The 18812-nt window shown below is 43.4% G+C and overlaps 1 protein-coding gene across 1 annotated transcript in view; it reads right to left on the bottom strand.

Moving 5' to 3' along the window:
- TFAP2B (transcription factor AP-2 beta) overlaps positions 1-18812 on the bottom strand; it is a 99884-nt gene that overhangs the window by 16912 nt on the left and 64160 nt on the right. Inside the window, 2 exon segments of the mRNA XM_068280028.1 lie at positions 6157-6275; positions 11723-11942. Coding sequence (XP_068136129.1) covers positions 6157-6275; positions 11723-11942 — 339 coding nt within the window.

The raw sequence follows: 18812 nt of genomic DNA, 5'->3' as shown, positions 1-18812 counted from the left end.
TCACAAAGTCCTGCAACTTCCACCTTCGTAACATCTGTAAGATTCGCCCTTTCCTGACCCCTGCCACCACCAAACTCCTCATCCATGCCCTCATAATTTCCCGCCTCGACTACTGCAATGCCCTTCTGTCTGGACTCCCTAAGACCCGAATAGCCCCACTGCAGTCCATCATGAATGCGGCTGCCAGAATTATCCACCCCTCCCATCGCTCCACCAGGGCGGCTCCCCTCCGTGAATCCCTCCACTGGCTTCCTATCCAGTCCAGAATCAGATTCAAGATATTGTGTCTGACCTACAAATCCATCCACAAAACCTGTCCAACCTACATTTCTGATCTTACTCAGAGATACACACCAAGCCGCTCACTCCGCTCCTCCAATGAACTTCGCCTGACCGTCCCCCGCATCACCCAGTCCCATGCACGCCTCCAAGATTTCTCAAGAGCCGCTCCGACACTATGGAACTCCCTACCTCCACCCATTAGGGCAGCCCCCTCCTTCAACACCTTCAAGAAGGCCCTCAAAACTCACCTTTTCACTCTTGCCCACCACCCCTCACAATTGCTCTAAACCCACAGCCGAACTCTGGTCCCCTACCTCTCGTGTCCCTACCTCTCCCTCTAGATTGTAAGCCTTTGGGCAGGGTCCTCACTCCTTTTGTGTCCTACCTGATCATGCACCTCTATTACTGTGCACCCATGCTATGCATTTGAGTGAACCTAACTTGCCTAACTCCATGCTCCCATCCAGTGACTGACTAAGCATTACCTTGTACTCATACTGTGCTGTGTGATCTGGTTTTCTTGTATTCCTGTATTGTCATATTGCTGTTTGTCACCCCTAAATATTGTCTGTAACCTAAATTAATGTCCAGCGCTGCGTAATATGTTGGCGCTTTATAAATACAACAAATAAATAAATAATAAATAAATGTACAGTTAGTCATTAAAGGTATCATCGGAATCAACGGGTTTGGTTTGATGTTTGATTTCTGCTCCTCTACTAACACCGGACCACACTTCACTTTCTTTAAAGAGAACCCGAGGTGGGTTTGAAGAATATTATCTGCATACAGAGGCTGGATCTGCCTATACAGCCCAGCCTCTGTTGCTATCCCAAGCCCCCCTAAGGTCCCCCTGCACTCTGCAATCCCTCATAAATCACAGCCACGCTGCTGACAAACAGCTTGTCAGAGCTGGCTGTGTTTATCTCTATAGTGTCAGTCTGCTGCTCTCCCCGCCTCCTGCAGAACTCCAGTCCCCGCCTGCATCCCTTCCCTCCCTGCTGATTGGAGGGAAGGGATGGGGGCAGGGACCGGAGCTATGCAGGAGGCGGGGGAGCAGCTGAGACTGACACTACAGATGTAAACACAGCCTCACAGCATGGCTGTGATTTATGAGGGATTGCAGAGTGCAGGGGGACCTTAGTGGGGTTTGGGATAGCAACAGAGGCTGGGCTGTATAGGCAGATCCAGCCTCTGTATGCAGATAACATTCTTTAAACACACCTCGGGTTCTCTTTAAGGATTGACTGATTGAATCTTCTTGCAGTTAAAGGGACTCTCTGAACTCTTCTCCAGCACCACAACTCAAAGGCATCAATTCAGAGGAGCTGATCTGCATGCCTGTTCCAGTTAGAGAATTCATCATTCGTGGCACTGAGGATAATCACTCAGTCAGTGGACAGTATGTGACCACCCTCCTGCTTTTCACTGTTATTGTATTGATTTCACACTACTTTCTTATCTCCAAACAAAATACACAACATCAAACAGAACTTCAGAAACCTCAAACATGTACCGCCCATGTTCAGCTACACGTTCATGTTCCTCCTGAGAAATTTTAGATCGCTCTTTTCAGAACTTCTTCAGTTCAAATTTCAAATACATGACTTGATTCACCGTGTCACCACAGCATCTGTTTGGCTCTTTGACAGGGCCAGTCCAAAGTCATAGACTTGCTTTTTTCTTTTTTTCATCCATTTGTTTTTGGGTTTTCCTTATCCTTATCATATTGCATAACTCCAGTAAACTTCAGCTTTTCACCTTTTGGATGGATGACATACTTCAGTTTTCAACCACATTCTCAAAATGGTTTACACTGTAAGATTGCATAGTCAGCATCCCTACTGTCCATGGTACGTGGGTCTCAGTCCTTCCAAATACCTTAGGGGATGTCCTTGTAACAGAATAGTTTTTGAGTGTGCATTTGTGCAATTATGTCATCACAAAGCAAGCAAACACTTGCCTGGCCCTTCCTAAGCTTTCGTTCTACCCCCAGCTTCAATGCAGATTGTGAGAAACAATCACATAGTGAGGGCTACGAGTAGCAGGATGGGAGTGTTGAGATGTCAATGACCCCAGTAGGTATCTGAATTCCCACTGTAAATAATACAAGTTTGGTACAGCATTAAGAAGTTTTGGATAAGGTGTAGAGCCCATGGTTCCTTTAATAAAAGCAACTGTTTCAGGTCCAGACACAACAAGGCATCCTCACACTGATAGCACCATGTTTCAAAGTTGGTATGACATCCTTGCTGCTAAATCACTTTAGTAGTAATGGGACATGTAATATCCAGACAGATCCAATGCTCACTTGTTCCCTCATAGAGTTTATGCCACAAGGCCTCAAAATCACAGAATTGTCCTTTGAAAATCTGGGTAAGTATTGGAGTGGTTTTTGTCTTATTGTATACGTCCACGGAGCTCCAGTTTTGCCCAGAGCCATTATTATCACTAGGTCGTGAACTCTAACCATAGCTGATGTTAGAGAGTCCTTTAGTTCTTTCAGTGTTCTTTAGATGCCCTCAGAGTAATTGTAGAAAGCAACTCAACTCTGATGAGATCCACCACAATTCTAGGTCTTCTCCACTTGAAGAAAAAGGGTGTTAGTCCATGGCCCCAGGTGTTCCCATCTAAATCCTCACAGGGTTGCATCTCAGATGAATGTTATTGTGGCCAGCAATCATGAAGATGAGAATGTATTGACCGACGGACTAATGGAAGAGCATGCCAACCAGGACAGGTAAGTCGCTATGCTGCAGAAATCTTGCCAGGACTGTCGGGGACCACAATAAAGTTGAAATGAGATCTAGGTGAGCCCCGGCAGCTGGCTTGGGGGCCCTCATATATTTGCCCCATTTAGCCCTATGGAATGTCAGCCCTGAATCCCAACAATAACTCATCAATGCACTGCTACAGAACAATCCAATGTTTAGCAGTAAGCAAGGGGGACATGTGGGTTATTTTTCTAGCCCCGTTGCCTGGCCGGACTGTCTACTACCTCTTAAAACCAAAGCTATTTCCTCTTGAACATACAACACTGTATAACAGTCAAACTGTTTCATGAGCTGTGTTATATTTCCTGTAGGATGGCCACAAGCCCGTCAGTCCCCACTGAGCCTGTAAATATCTTTATTAAGCAATCTACATGTGAAAACGTGAAACAATAATAGTAATAATCGTGATAATCCCTCACCAGTCACCAGAGACAGATAGATGACTGGTAATTACACTTGTTTCCCTCGCATTACGACATGTCAGCCGGCTGTATTATCATTTAACATACTGTAAAGTGGATCATGATTAGTGTAAATCGTCCCTGTACTCTAATGACGGCTCTATGCTTTCCCCTGTTCAGATGCTCGTAATTATTCCTGAAGGGAGTATCTGGTTACACGTGCTATCGAGCTGCTCCGAGATGGATGGAAAGCTATGGAGGAAGCTAGATGGAGGATTATGACGCTGGCAGGGGTGTAACCAAGGGGCGTAACAATAGCCTCTGCAAGGGATACAGTCGCAGGGGGGCCTGTGGGGAGTAAAACCTGGTTGGAAGCCCACCCAGGGCTATTTTTAGCGGCAGGAGGTGGGCAGTGTGCGCACAGCGGTGGGGTGGTGGGCGTTACTCCCCCCTCCCTCACCTCAGACCCCTCCTTCAGTGCTCTCTACTCGCAGAGGGAAAGGAGCCCAATCAAAAGTTTAACAGGGGGCCCCAGTGATTTCTAGTTATGCCTCTTGGTGTAACTACAAGGAAGCAGCCTCTATGACTGCAAGAGGGCCTAGAGCCTAAGGGGGCCCCAACTACTACTACACTCCCTCCGATAAAGGTGACCATTCTTAAGATCAGGTGTTTTTGTGGCTACACTTGTTATGGGTGTGAAGATTATGATGTCCACACTAGTTTATGACCCTTGCAAGATGGGCCCCCAGGCTGTGAGGGTCACCAGGGGGAGTGACCATTGGGGGCTCCATTAAAGTTTTGCTGGGGGGGAGGGGGCATGATTTGTAGTTATGCCCCTAAATGCTGAGCCTGATGTACTGAGGTTCTTGTGGGCTGGAGAAGACTGCAGTGAAATGATCCAAAAACTGGACGTGGATCTACTGAAACCCATCTAAACATTAGCATAAACAGCTCAGCAGGACTAGTACGGACTAGTTCAGCACTGCCCTGCTAGCCTCGCCACCTGTGCACACGCTGCTCGGACTGAGTTTTGGACACTGTTTGTTTTTGCTTTAGTTTCATGCATCAAATAGGTAATATGCTTCAGAAGTACTTTTGTCTTCTCTCACAATCATTCTGCTACGTGTAACCGTGCCCTGTGGTTAAACCCCGCCCCCGACCCCACGCCTCACCTTAACCTTCCCTATAATGTTAACCTCTTTGTGACACCTAACTGTAATTTCAACCCTTAATGTTCACTCCCTTCTCACACCTAACTTTAACTTCCCTCTAAACTTGAACCCCTTTCTGTCACCTAACTCTATCTTCCTGTTACATTAACCCCTTTCAGACACCCACCCCTATTCTCCCCCTTAATGTTAACCCCATCTTTTTGGTTGAAAGGAGGTGAACAGCAGAACAAGAACAACAACATCAAAAATTCCATCATGCTTTGCACAGCATCAGGGGAATAATGCCAGAGCAGATTTTTTGATGGGGCGGAGCTTAGCTTCTGTGCAGCTAAAAATGAGGCTTGAGTATGAAAAACAAAGTTCTGATGCTGTGAAACTGTTAAAGAAACACCAAGCCTTTTCAGTGCAGCGGAGTAGATTTTTAGTCTGGAGGTTCACTTTAATGTTAACCCCTCCCTGACACCTAACCATATCCTCCTCACTTATTTTTCCCTGGCCTATTTCTATCTTTACCCTTAATGTGAAGATGCAAACCCCTTCTTGTCACCAAACCTTATCCTCCCACTGTGATGTTAAACCTTTCCTGACACCTAACCATAGCCTCCCTTCTTGTTAACCCATTTCTGTCACCTAAACTTGTCACCTTCACATTCATTTTTCTTATCACCTATGTCCATGTGGCCAAATGTGAACATATATTTGCATGAAGACGCAGAAAGGGATCACAAAGGAACAGCCAATCAAGGGGGAGAAGCTTCAAAAACTGTGACAAAAACACTGTCACAAAGCCGATAGCAGAATATCAGTATCAGTTATCGTACTTTGCTAAAATTCCATCAACTTCAACCAATACCCAACAGAACCAGTCTACAAAATCTCCACGCCCATATGGTGGGGGCATCACCAAACAGCCACAGACAGAGATGAAAACTGGATAAAATTTTTAACCAATCCTACACACAAACACAGAGCAAATCAGTATTGGATACTACTGTCCGTCAAATGCTTTGTTCAGTACAAGGGGCCCAAAACAGAGCAGGGTCATCCACAAGGCCACCTAGGCAACTGCCTGGGGCTAGTAGGTATTAAGGGGTCCAGCTGCCACTACTATCCCGCTGCCACTATCACTAGACTATAGGAGGATGCAAAGGCTAATACATTTTGCCTTGGGCCTCATTTCATCTTCATTGTTTTCTGGGCTGAAAATTCAAAATTTCTTATTTAATATTATGAAAAATCACCTATGTTATTCTTTTCTTTTCATACAATCAAGAAATCATTACGGTTGTCATACACTCTCTATATGGGCTGCTCTTCCTGCATGAGTCATTAGCTGCACAAAGCAGAAGACACTGCAGCTCTTTCTAAAACATAAGCAGTAATCAGCAATCAGCACATCCTTCAGGGATTTTGTAATGATTGCATGCATCTCTGCAAAAATGGCAAGGTAAAAACATCTAAAAACATATTCTCAACAAAAAGGTAATGTTCGTATGAATGAAGACCGGAAGTGTATTGCAATCTCACCTTCCACCAGGGAGGTCAATAAAGTGACATTGGCAGCTTTGCGTCTTCCTGCTGGTAAATTCAGGCCAATCTTTTCCAATCTTTCCCTCAAGGACCTTCCTCCATTTTTAGATTTTGCTCTGCAAGGGAACACAGGCAATGATTAGGGTTACCAGTGGCAGGAACATGTGACAGAGAGTATATGTAAGAATACACACATACAAACCAAACTACACGCGGCAAAAATCTTTCCTGTTACTGGAAAATTCAACTTCGGTCATGCCCAATTAAATGTTTACTTTCTACTTAACCTGAAAATGTGCACCCTTCCCAGTTCTCACCAACTTCCCCATCTCCCATACTCACCTAGTCGCGTCCTTAGTTTTGCAGGACATAATTATATTTTTTCTTTTTGAATTATTTACTTAACTGGCCATTCAGTTGATAAACACAGTGGGCTTGATTCATTAAAGCGTGCTAACACTTAGCACGACAGTGAAAAAACGCTTTGCATGTGATATAATTTGCGCAAAGGTTTGCGCGCGTAAAAGTATGACTTTGCGCGAACGGCATGAATTCGCGCGCAAAGTATCATTATCACGTGAAGTCACTGCATATCATGCGATCTTGTTAGCATCTAATTCTAACCTACCCCTCAAAATAAAGCTTGTCCTAACACCAAGCTTATCCCAAAAGAATAATGCCTAACCGTTACCTAGCCCCAACCAACAAAAAATGCTAAAAATTGTAAACCTCTTCCTAGTGCCTAACTTAATGTAATGTCTATTTTAATGTCACCTATGTTCCATTCTTCCTTAGTTGGGCCATCATTTCCTCCATGGGAAATTATGCTAGAACTAGAAGGCAGAGGATCTGCTGAACATCCCATAGGGTTGGTAAGGTTCCAATATGTTCATTTAGGTCCTGTGGTGGCCACTTGAAGTATAAAGTGTTCCTCTCAGCTGGGCTGAGTAGGTGGAAGCTTTGCAGAGGGAATGTTTTGCGTCTTACGGAGGCCACAGAAGGAAGTCATGTCAATATTTAGGAAAGGGGCTGGTGACCTATCTTAAACTTTATTCCTGGATCTCTTCCCCAGAAGGATCAAAGGCTGGACCTGCTCCAAGCCCTCCTCTGCATGCTCAGGGCTCCTTTTTAACTAGCCTATTGAATATTTTTACTCTCACGCCTTGTGTCATAGAACTTTCAATCGGTTTCATTCTCTTTATATTACTTTGATCAACAGAAACTGACTTATATCTCAAAATGAAAGTAGATCACTGCATAGTGTCTTAATTTAAATATGTAGTTCACCCGCCCATATTTTTCATTATTAGCAAAGGTAAATAGTGGACTAAGCCATTATTCACACAACTTTCACATTTGGTGCAACTGTTCCAGAAACATTCCCTTTGAAAAAAGTCAGTCACACGATCCAGGTTTTAATATATTAATAATCGTCACAAAAATATAATAATACAAAAATGGTTTACGTGCAATGGTCATAACTATGTGTTTGAAAACTATAGCATATTCCAAACAAAATGCATTAAAATAGCCAAAAACCTGAACTGAGGCTTTAATGACGAAGCAAAAAACAAAAAACAACTGATTGCATAGGTATCCACCCCCTTTTAACATGGCCTATCATCATTGGTGGAGCCAACTATTACCCCCTGTCACGTAATTAAATGGAGATCACCTGTGTGTAGTCAGGTCGCTGGAAGCGATTTCAGTGTAAATACACGAGTTTCTGGAAGGCCCATCTTCTGGTGAGTCTGCAGCGAGGCATAACCTACACCATGAAGACAAAAGAACACTCCAAGCAACTCCATAAAAAAAAGTGATTGAAAAATACAAGTCGCGAAGGACACAAGAAAATCTCCAAGTCATTGAATAGTTCTTGGAGTACAATTAAATCAATCAATTGAGAATTTAAAAATTTGGTGAAGTTGTACAGTTGTCTACCAACCATCAAACATAAGTGGCCCTGCTAGAAGACTAGTGATGATGACCACCAAGAAAGAGAGGACAACTCTAAAGGAGTAACAAGCTCATTACGTGAGAAGGGAGAGGCTATGCATATAGCAACGGGCTGCTTCTCAGGTGCTTCAGCAGAGTAGCAATATTGCCACTGTCAACAAAAACTCATTAACATCTTGCCCACAGTTGCCCCTAAGTGGTGAACTCTCAAGTCAACTGGTAGAAGGTTCCATGGTCTGATGAGACCAAAATGAAGATTTTAGCCCATCAGACTACACACTATATTTTACATAAGCCAAACACTGCATATCATTATAAACACACTATTCCCACCGTGAAACATGTCTCTCTGCAGCAGGCCCTGGAAGGCTTGTGATGTGAGAGATCACAGTAGAATTAACTTATTGGATGGCCGAACTTGATGGACGGATGACTTTTTCAACCAAACAAAGTATGTAACTATGAATGTAGTCATTTAGAAGAAAGTCCTGAAGATACATTTAATGGCGTGTACTGAGCCTTGGAAGAGGATTTGTCTTCCAGAAAGACAAAAACTCCAAGTCAAAAGCCAAAACTACTGAAGAATGGTTTAAAGAGACTCCGTAACAAAAATTGCATCCTGTTTTTTATCATCCTACAAGTTCCAAAAGCTATTCTAATGTGTTCTGGCTTACTGCAGCACTTTGTACTATCACAGTCTATGTAATAAATCAATGTATCTTTCCCTTGTCAGACTTGTCAGCCTGTGTCTGGAAGGCTGCCAAGTTCTTCAGTGTTGTGGTTCTGCTATGCACTCTCCCCTCAGGGGGGAAAGAAACACACAAATGATCTCTTGAGATTCAAAAGGAATGCTGTATACAGCCTGCTTGTGTATGGATGTATTTTCTATGTGTGGACATACTGTACATCAACCTACTTCCTGTTTTGGTGGCCATTTTGTTTGTTTATAAACAAACTTTTTAAAACTGTTTTTAACCACTTTTAATGCGGCGGGGAGCGGCGAAATTGTGACAGAGGGTAATAGGAGATGTCCCTTAACGCACTGGTATGTTTACTTTTGTGCGATTTTAACAATACAGATTCTCTTTAAAACAAGAATGGAAATATGCTGGTGTGCTGGACTCCTGATCTAATTCCAAAATTGACCCACACTTAATAGGCAGTTCAACAATTTTCCCCAAAAAAATAATCTGAAAGAGTTTGAGCAGTTTTGCAGTATTGAAAAGACAAATGGAGAAAAGTGACTCCTTATACTACTACCAAAGGTTCATCTACTAAAAAATGACCTGAAGAGGATAGGTACTTATGCAATCAGCCATTTTGCAATGTTCTTTTCTCTTGAAATGTAATTTAAATTCACGTTGCAGAAACCTTTTGTTACTTGACAACAAAACAAGTCTATTTTCTCTCCTTTATGAGGATGTTATTTTCTCTATTAATGCCTGATGGAATTCAATAAAAACATTTTGAAAAAAAAAGTCTATTTCTGTTGATCAGGGTCCAACAAACAATTTAAATCCACTGTGACTCAATGTTTTATAACAATAAAGACAACAAAACATCAGGAAGTGGATACATTTGAAGGCACCATATACATGAAGTCTAGACCTACACAGGCCTTGAGTCATAACTCAGAGCTCTGAGTCAGAAGTCAAGACTGTTGAAGTTCAGAGATGTACAATAGCTCAATTCATTTTTGTGGGGGTGCTCCACACCACCGCGTCAAAACAACTTGAGCCTTAAGTTTGTTTTGGGTTTAAGGTGCCAAAGTTACATGGCAATCATATATTTTCAGCTCTGCTTGTTTCAGTATTAGACAATTGTGGACTTTGAGGACCTTTGGAGCAAAATTTTGGCACTGGACTTCTTCATTAGGGGAGGTAGCTGCTAGAACAGGCTAACTTTTTATAAAGGGGAATTAGGTTTGGGGATGCCAATATAAATGGGAAAGGTGATTGCTGCTCCTTGTTGTAGCCACACTCCAATCCAAATGGACAGAATTAGAGGAAGGGGGGGGGGGGGGGGGTTGGTGTTAACTGCAGCATTCATTCCTTCTCTTAAGAGCCTGGGGGTGTGTGGAATGCACATTTTGACCCCTCTTAAAAGTTACTCAATACAGTTGTTTGGAGCTATGTGGCACTCATTAGTGCAAGGTACAAATGCCTATGCCTCTATGGCAGGGGTCTCAAACTCAATTTACCTGGGGGCCGCAGGTGGCAAAGTCAGGAAGAGGCTGGGCCGCATAAGGAATTTTACAATCGCGGCGCCGCCTCTGCCCGCCCCTCTCACTCTTCCTTCACAGAGAGGGGTGGGGAGAGGCGGCGATCTGTGCGGCGATTGACGTCAGGAGGGTCAGAGCTACAGCTGGAAGCTCTGCCCCTTCCAGGAAATGCCGGCGGATTGCCCCCCGGGCGATTTGGGGGCTCTGCAGCCCTTGTTTAGCGGCGGGGATGTGGCGGATTACTTGGGAGCACTGAAGCGAACTATAAGGAAGCTTTTGCCGGCGAGGGCCACAAAATATTGTATCGAGGGCCGCAAATGGCCCTCGGGCCGCGAGTTTGAGACCCCTGCTCTATGGAGTGCGGCTTAGCAGTCCCGGAACTATTGGATGAAACATCCCTCATAGTTTTGATGGGGCCCAGAGAGAGGTAGAGATAGCTTCTTACCCTCCTCTGGTACTCCCCCAATGCTTCCCGATGCTCCTCCCATGGTGTATATTACATCCTCCAGCACTGGGTCCTCCTTTTCAGTGTAGGCATCTACTGTTACTCACAGCTGAACTGGGCTCAAGGCATTTTCCATGTCCCGCAATGTAACATGACGTGAGAAGGCTCAAGACCAGGGTGGAGGTCACTGACACCATGTGACTGTACTAAAAAGGAGAATGCAATGCTGGAGGAGGTATTATACATTTCAATATACTTCCCCTGCACCACTCCGTGAGTGAGGAGTCCCACGGTGGTCTCACATGTGGGGGAATGGCAATGGATCTGATAGTGGTCGTACTGTTTTCCACGAAGGGTAGAGTGGAGTCATAGCGGATGCACATGTGCATAATGGTGCCACACTGTTATTGTGGGTCATGGTGGTCACACTATAACATGGGTCATGGTGGCATCAACTGCCCTATGGAAGTCACTATGGGGAAAAGGAGGATTGTTAGAAAGGGGGAGGGAATTAAAGTTTGTAGCCCCCTGTTGCATCCATTGACTTGGTTGGGGTAGTTCTTTATACAGCCACTGTTTATCTCACCAGATCGCCTACAACGGTCGGTCTTATGTAACCTATGTAGTAAGCTGCTATCTGTAATATACACCAGCTTCTCTAGAAGCCTTTTGATTACCATTCATGGCCACCCCAACCTCTGTCCTCATTGCAACTTATGGACTTGTTTGCATATGGTAGACTGGCTTAAAGAGCTGCCACCTGCAGACTGAAGTAACATTCCTCTAGTAAGTCTAAAGGAGAATGCCAGACAATTCACCTTGGTTCCTCAGAATTTCTTTTGTGCGACATTTACCTCAGTTTTTTACACTAGGAACGAGGACTATGCAGTAGAATAATACAGTCAAACATGCAGCATGAGGCCCTTCCTCTCCGCACTCACCTCCTCAAGACTCCTCCCAGAAGAGAGGCGTTCAGACACTCGGGTGGGGACAGGCGTCTCTGCACTTCCCCTACTGTCACTTTGTATTTGGAGGTGGAGCTGAGCAGGGACAGGCGGCCTGGCACCGAGCAGAAGACTTCTCCGGCGTTCACCGTCACTCCTCCCAGGAAGCCGTCCTTGTTCATCATCAGGGAGGTGACTGACTTAGGGGGTACGGGGACTGTGGAGACAGAAGGGGGAGGAGCATTGTGAGAATACTCAGATACAGGGTGGGTTTCTATGTGCATAATAACTAGAACATTACATACAGACAGAGAATGGGACATAAGCCTGTAGCAAGTATAGTTTAACAGAGAAAGAAGACTGAATATACAAACATGTATTCAAAGAACAAATGTAATAACATATAGTAGAAGGCAGAAAATTATTCAGGATACCGACTTTTATGTAAATTTTTCTGGTTTCAGCATCGGAAACACTTCCTATATCTGTATAATGTAACTCCGCCCTCCCCAGTGATGTCACAGCGTAATTAGCTATGCACCCTTCTTCTCTCAATGCACAGCACAAAACACACAACCATTTCTCAGTTATGCAAGTTGCCAGTATGGATGGTACCGTATAAATATTATTTAATCAATTAAATAAATAGTATTTAATAAATTATAAATAATAATAATACTATTAAGTATTATTATTATTATTATTATTATTATTATTATTATTATTATTATTATTATTATTATTATTATTTTAATATTCATTTTTTTTATCAATAATGCAAAAAAAGATGGTGAAAGGACATCTGAGGTGAAAATAAACTCATGAGAAAAACAACTGTATCTATCCTCCTTCTCCTAAAAATGACTTTTTTTTAGATATCCCACAGTATTATTTTATATTTAAATCTAGTTTTTAAGTTTTTACTATTTCATTATCTCTGCTCAATGACACCTTTATTGAAATAGGCTAGAGGTCAAATCTATGACTTATTCACCCTTTTTATCTCTTTCCTGCTCCCAGAAGCCATTTACTGACAGGAAAGTATTTTATGGCTGTAATTACTTATCAGTGAGGGTTATGCTATAGTCTGACCCAGTCCGACCCGGGCAGAAACTGTCACTTGCATACCTGATTTGCAACTCTTTCAGGCAGAGAAAGAAAAGAAGGAACACTGCCTAGTTACCGGTATTTGTGTGCTTGGCACTGTACATACCCATATTTATCTCATCATGTCACATGACACCTCTGTTGTCTTTTAAGTAAAAATTGCAGAAAAAGTTGTCATTGTTATATGATGAGGATGATGGTTATTATTATTATTAGTAATAAAAGTAGTAATCATAATAAGAGTGGTAGTCAGGGCCGGTTCTCTCATGAAGCAAGGTGAAGCATTTGCATCAGACAGAGATTACAGGGGCAGCATGTTTGTACTATGTGTACCTTCCTGAGGAGGAATGGGAGTGGCTGAGGGTGAGCAGTATGTTTGTCACAGACTCACAGCCAGCCAGTGTGCTATTGTGTTGAGCTGCAGCATGTCATGTGAGGACATTAACCTTCCTGGCGGTAAGCCCGAGCTATGCCGCGCAGGAAGATATCTCAGCCCCTGGTGGGGCGATTTGTGCCATTTAAAGTGCTGTGCGCGCAGCTAGCACTTTGCTAGCCGCGCGCACAGCTTGATCGCCGCCGCTCTGCGGCGATCGCCCGCACGCAGCGGCAGAAGAGGGCCCCCAGCCAGAGCCCTGCGCTGCCCGGACCAATGAGTTCCGGGCAGCGCTATGGGCTGGATCGGGTGTGCCTGACGTCAGGACGTCGGCTGACGTCCATGACGTCATCCCGGTCGTCGCCATGGCGACAGGAGAAGCCAAACAGGGGAGCGCGTTATATACGCGTTCCCCTGTTTGCTATTGATGCCGGCGATGATCGCACTAGAGGGACACATGCGCCCTCTAGTGGTGTTTCATGTAGCTACCACTCTGGTAGCTTTACATGAAACAAAAAAAAAAAAAAAGCAAAAAAAATTAACTGCCAGGGAGGTTAAATGAAGCAGAGTAAATTGTACCTAGAGAGCACGAGGCCCCATAGCATAGTTTTGATTGGGTGCTCCTAGATAGCAATACAGTATCGTTAGCCTAAGGGGGCCCCTAATATTAGATAGCCCAGTATAGATAAGATAACTTATCTCCTTTGTTCCACTCGCATTACTCTGCACCTCAGGGGATCCCATTATCGCCATTGACCTTTCCCACTGGGCCCCCCTTGGCTATGGGCCCCATACTAGATGCTATGGCTGCTATACTGATCCCTACTCCACTCATTATTACCTTACTAATAACAGTAGCAGTAACAGCAGTAGGATAGTAGTAACAACAATGATGCAGTTTCCATTAGTTTAATGTACCTTGCGCTTTGTGATCAGAATCAAATTGCAAATCGCAAGCTAGTGGAAAAAGGCCCTTTTTTATTCCAATTTCCATTTTTTTTTTCGATTTCCTGTTTTTTTTGTTTTCTGAGGGGTATTTTGTTTGTCATTTTTTGCATCAGAGAATGAAAGACGGAATCTTGCGATTGGTCTAAAATTACTGCGGTAGTCCGATTTTTGCGGCAAAATTCAGCATTCTCTGATTGGTCCAATGCATCCGAGTTCTCTCATTGGGCTAAAATGACAGAGTTGCTGTAAATCGAATTCCGAATTCCGTTTTCCAAATTCCGATCGGAAATGAGGAAATTTCAATACCGCGGAATCCGAATGAGCATTTCTAGTATCTGTGTGGCTGTTGTACGGATACATGTACAGTAATCGCTGCCCGACAGTTAACGATACTTATATGTGAGATCGCAGAGGACCGAGGCGCATCGGAGAACGCAGAGTCATTTTTCAGAAGTCTGTGAGAAATCACAAATGGTTCTTGAGTCACTTCTGCCACACACTGACAGCCATTATTCTGGGTGACAACCGTGATACAGGGCGGGGGTCATTACACAGGGTGACGGCCATTATACAGGGTGACAGCTATTATTCTGGCATCTGCTGTGTCCCATGATGTTTACACGGGCATCTGTGGTCATAGACCAGCTCTGCCAGAAACATTCCAGCACAATCGTGTTCAGGATCGGTTATGGAGGTTTCCAGATACCAAAGCCTTGTACACATGCTAGATAACATTTGCTTAAAACAATTATTTCATGCTGTATCGTCTGAGGATCTAACACAGGATCCACAACAATATCTCTGTAGCCACAGAAGGTCCTGTTACCACCTGATTCCTGAGTGGATGTTCCCTCGGTGGAGCAAGTCAGAGCCACAAACTCTAAGTTCACTTGTGACTGTGTTACCTGTTGTGTATGTTTTTTATCTGCCAAGTGGCCATGTATATAATTACCTGAATAAACTGAGCTTACGAATATCGAATAACCTTCCTGCTAATTTTGACATGGGCTTATTTGAAGTAAACAGTAAATAACAATTTAAGCGCAACGTTAAATAACAAAAACGGTAAATAACAATTTAATTGCAGTATTACATTACCTGTAAATTTACCGATAATGCTAAACCTAACTATAACCTAACCTCTCCCTACTCTCACAGAGAACCCTCCCCTGGTGGTGCATAACCCTAAGACCCCCCTGGTGGTGCCTAACTCTCAGGGCCAGAGCTACCATAGGAAGAAATGGGCAATTGCACCAGGGCCCCAGAGCCTGTACGGGCCCACAAGGTGTCCCTCCCCCATTTTAACTGTTGCTCCCCAGGGACTCTGAAGAGTCTGTTAAGTTAGGAGGTGATTGGGGGAGGGTCAGCAGCCAGCTCCGGGGCCCAGGGGGGAAGTTTGGCTGCAACAAAGGGCCTCTAATGTTGGGGGGCCCCCAGGCTAATCTTGCCCTAGGGCCCAATTGTTACTTGAACCGGCCCTGCTAACTCTAAGACGCCCCTCCCAGTGGTGCCTAACCCTAAGAGCCCATGATCCCCGCTAACAATAGTACAATACATTTCAATTGAATTGCAGCCGCCCGCTAAATAGCATAACAGTAAATAACAATTGCGCCATTTTTGGCCGTGACTTTTTCAACTGCTCCTGTTTTGATGGTTATCTCCATGGTGATATGTAGTGATATGTCATGTAGTATTCACTAAGCAATTTACCTCAGGCAAACCTTAAAATACAGATTCTCTCCTTAAATTAAGGAGTGATTACTAAAGTTAACAACTGTATTCTTAATTAATGACTTAATCCTAAACTTAAACACAGGGGCCAATATGGATATGCAATTTACTTTTTCTCCTGAGTTATCTCCTAGGAGATAACTTTCATATTCTCTTTAAAATAACTTTTAAGTATTTTGTAATTGAAAAAAGTACCCCAAAATTGGTGAAAAATTACTATCATAAACATTTTGAGTATTTTCTAGCTTACTGGTGTTTTAAAAGGTATTTTATGACAAATTTTAAAAATATCACCTAGGAGAAAAAGTGAATTGCATATGGGCCAGGATGTTAATTCCAGATGTGAATGCAAGTGATGACAACTGTAAAGTGTGCGAGGAGTTATCACCTGGCCGGTCGTTAAGTGGAGTGTTACCAGAGACTGCAATGTAAAGAGGAGGATTCTGAGCTGTCTGCTTTATTTTTTAGTATTTAATACAGAAGGGGACTGTGCATAGAGAGAAATACACAGCAGGCACACAGGGAGGGAGGAAAAGAAAGACTTTAAACTTATGTATATACACACATAGCCACACACATACAGTACAGACATACACACACACACAAACACACACAGCCTTTCTTACTCTCCTTTCCTGGCTGTCATACACAGGCTGCAGACTGGCTGTAATCATGCTGGCAGTGGAGACAGCATGAGGGGCGGAGCCTGCGCATTCTCCTTTCCTCCCGATCTACTGCATGTAAGAATAACTACAGAGGAGATAACTTAAAGGGACTCCGAGCAGTGCAGAAACTATGGAAAGATGCATATCATTTTAAATCTCTCTTTCTCCTCTTTCCAATGATATATAAACCGCCGCCCTACGCCTTTTAGTTTTCGCTATTTTCGCGATTGAAATTGCCGCGGCCCCAATTTCAATCGCGAAAATAGAGAAAACTAAAAGGCGTAGGGCGACGATTTAGGTGTCTCCAGAAAGAGGAGAAAGAGAGCTTTAAAATGATATCCATCTTTCCATAGTTACTTGTATTACACAGGACGACACTTTTCCCAGTGTCAGCAGCTCCAGAGTAACCAAGCAGCTTAGGGTGACCCAAACTACTAGGAATGTATAGGGGGATGAAAGGAACCAAAAAGCCCTCCTACTAAAAAAGCAAAGCTTGGTGTAATTGCCTTCTTAAAACAGAAGGAAATTTGCAATAATTCAGTTATAAATGAACATTTGTGGTTACCCACAATGCACACCTACTAAATATGCAAATTATCCCTTTCCGCCCTTGTTAAGCCAAGCAAGCATCCAGAACCGCTGGTTTATAGCAAGCCTAAAGCTTTAAGTTTTACACAGCCATACCAAACCCACATGTAGACAGCCTGTTTCGGACTTTTGGTCCTCATCAGTACATGGCAGGGATTGATAAGGCTGTATGAAATAGGGCTTGGTCGAGTACAACAGAGTAACCAAGCAGCTTAGGGTGACCCAAACTACTAGGAATGTATAGGGGGATGAAAGGAACCAAAAAGCCCTCCTACTAAAAAAGCAAAGCTTGGTGTAATTGCCTTCTTAAAACAGAAGGAAATTTGCAATAATTCAGCTCCATTCAGCAGAAAAAGTCACCCTGTATAATACAATGTAACTATGGAAAGTTGGATATCATTTTAAAGCTCTCTTTCTCCTCTTTCTGGCGACACCTAAATCGTCGCCCTACGCCTTTTAGTTTTCTCTATTTTCGCGATTGAAATTGGGGCCGCGGCAATTTCAATCGCGAAAATAGCGAAAACTAAAAGGCGTAGGGCGGCGGTTTATATATCATTGGAAAGAGGAGAAAGAGAGATTTAAAATGATATGCATCTTTCCATAGTTTCTGCACTGCTCGGAGTCCCTTTAAGGAAAGCTTATCACTACATGTTAATTAGACAAGTTTATTTAGTGAAATAACACTTAAATACCGATCGATGTGTGGTGATAAGGTTTCCCTTGCCTTATTATCACCAGCGTGATCTTAGTTGGTTGTGGCCAAAGACTTTAATCTAACAGCACAGTTGGCAATTTTGGCATCACAGACAGGTGACACAAATAAAACATGCTTTACCTCTGACTTCCAGGCCGGGAAAATGTCTATCCCCGGAGAAGAGCGTTGCTAGCAGCAGTAGATGAGGTAGTAGGCTTATTATGTTTGCTTGTGTTCTTAGGATTAATCGGGTTTGTGTGAAGGTTTGTGTTGTTTTTGGCTGTTATGTGAAGCTGTGAGTGGCATGGAATAAATATCCTAATAATAATATTCTAATGCAATCAGGAGAAGAAGCAGTAGTTGGCACGCACATCAATTAAGGCAAGATTTTACTTTTTCTACCCCTAGGACAACTTTCTTGTAGATTATTATTATTATTTAGTATTTATATAGCACTGATATCTTTTGCAGAACTTTACAGAGTATATTGTATATAGTCTTGTCACTACCTGTCCCTCGGAGGAGCTCACAATCTAATCCTGTCCAACCATATTACTATTATTTATTTATATAGCACTGACATCTTCTGCAGCACTTTACAGAGTACATGCCCAAAGGATCCAGTTTAAACTTCTCACGCTTGCATACAAAGCTCTACACAAGCTATCGCCTCCATACATTTCCTCTGTAATCTCCGGGTACCTTCCCGCCCGGACCCTCCGTTACTCACAGGAGACCCTTTTGTCCTCTAGCCTAGTCACCTCCTCTCACTCTCACATCCAAGACTTCTCACGGGCTGTCCCTCTCCTTTGGAACTCTCTCCCTCAGCCAGATCTTCATGCCACGAGTCTGGAAACCTTCAAACGTACTCTGAAAACACACCTGTTCAGACAAGCCTATAATTTGCTATAAGCAGCACTGAAGGCACACTGCCTCACCCACTAACCCCGGTGTTTCCTTCCCACTACTCTAGATTGTAAG

This window comes from Hyperolius riggenbachi, chromosome 4 (assembly GCF_040937935.1).
Source record: "Hyperolius riggenbachi isolate aHypRig1 chromosome 4, aHypRig1.pri, whole genome shotgun sequence".
Classification (NCBI taxonomy): Eukaryota; Metazoa; Chordata; class Amphibia; order Anura; family Hyperoliidae; genus Hyperolius; species Hyperolius riggenbachi.
The sequence above is the reverse complement of the archived record's forward strand: the minus strand, read 5'-3'. Positions and strand labels throughout refer to the sequence as shown.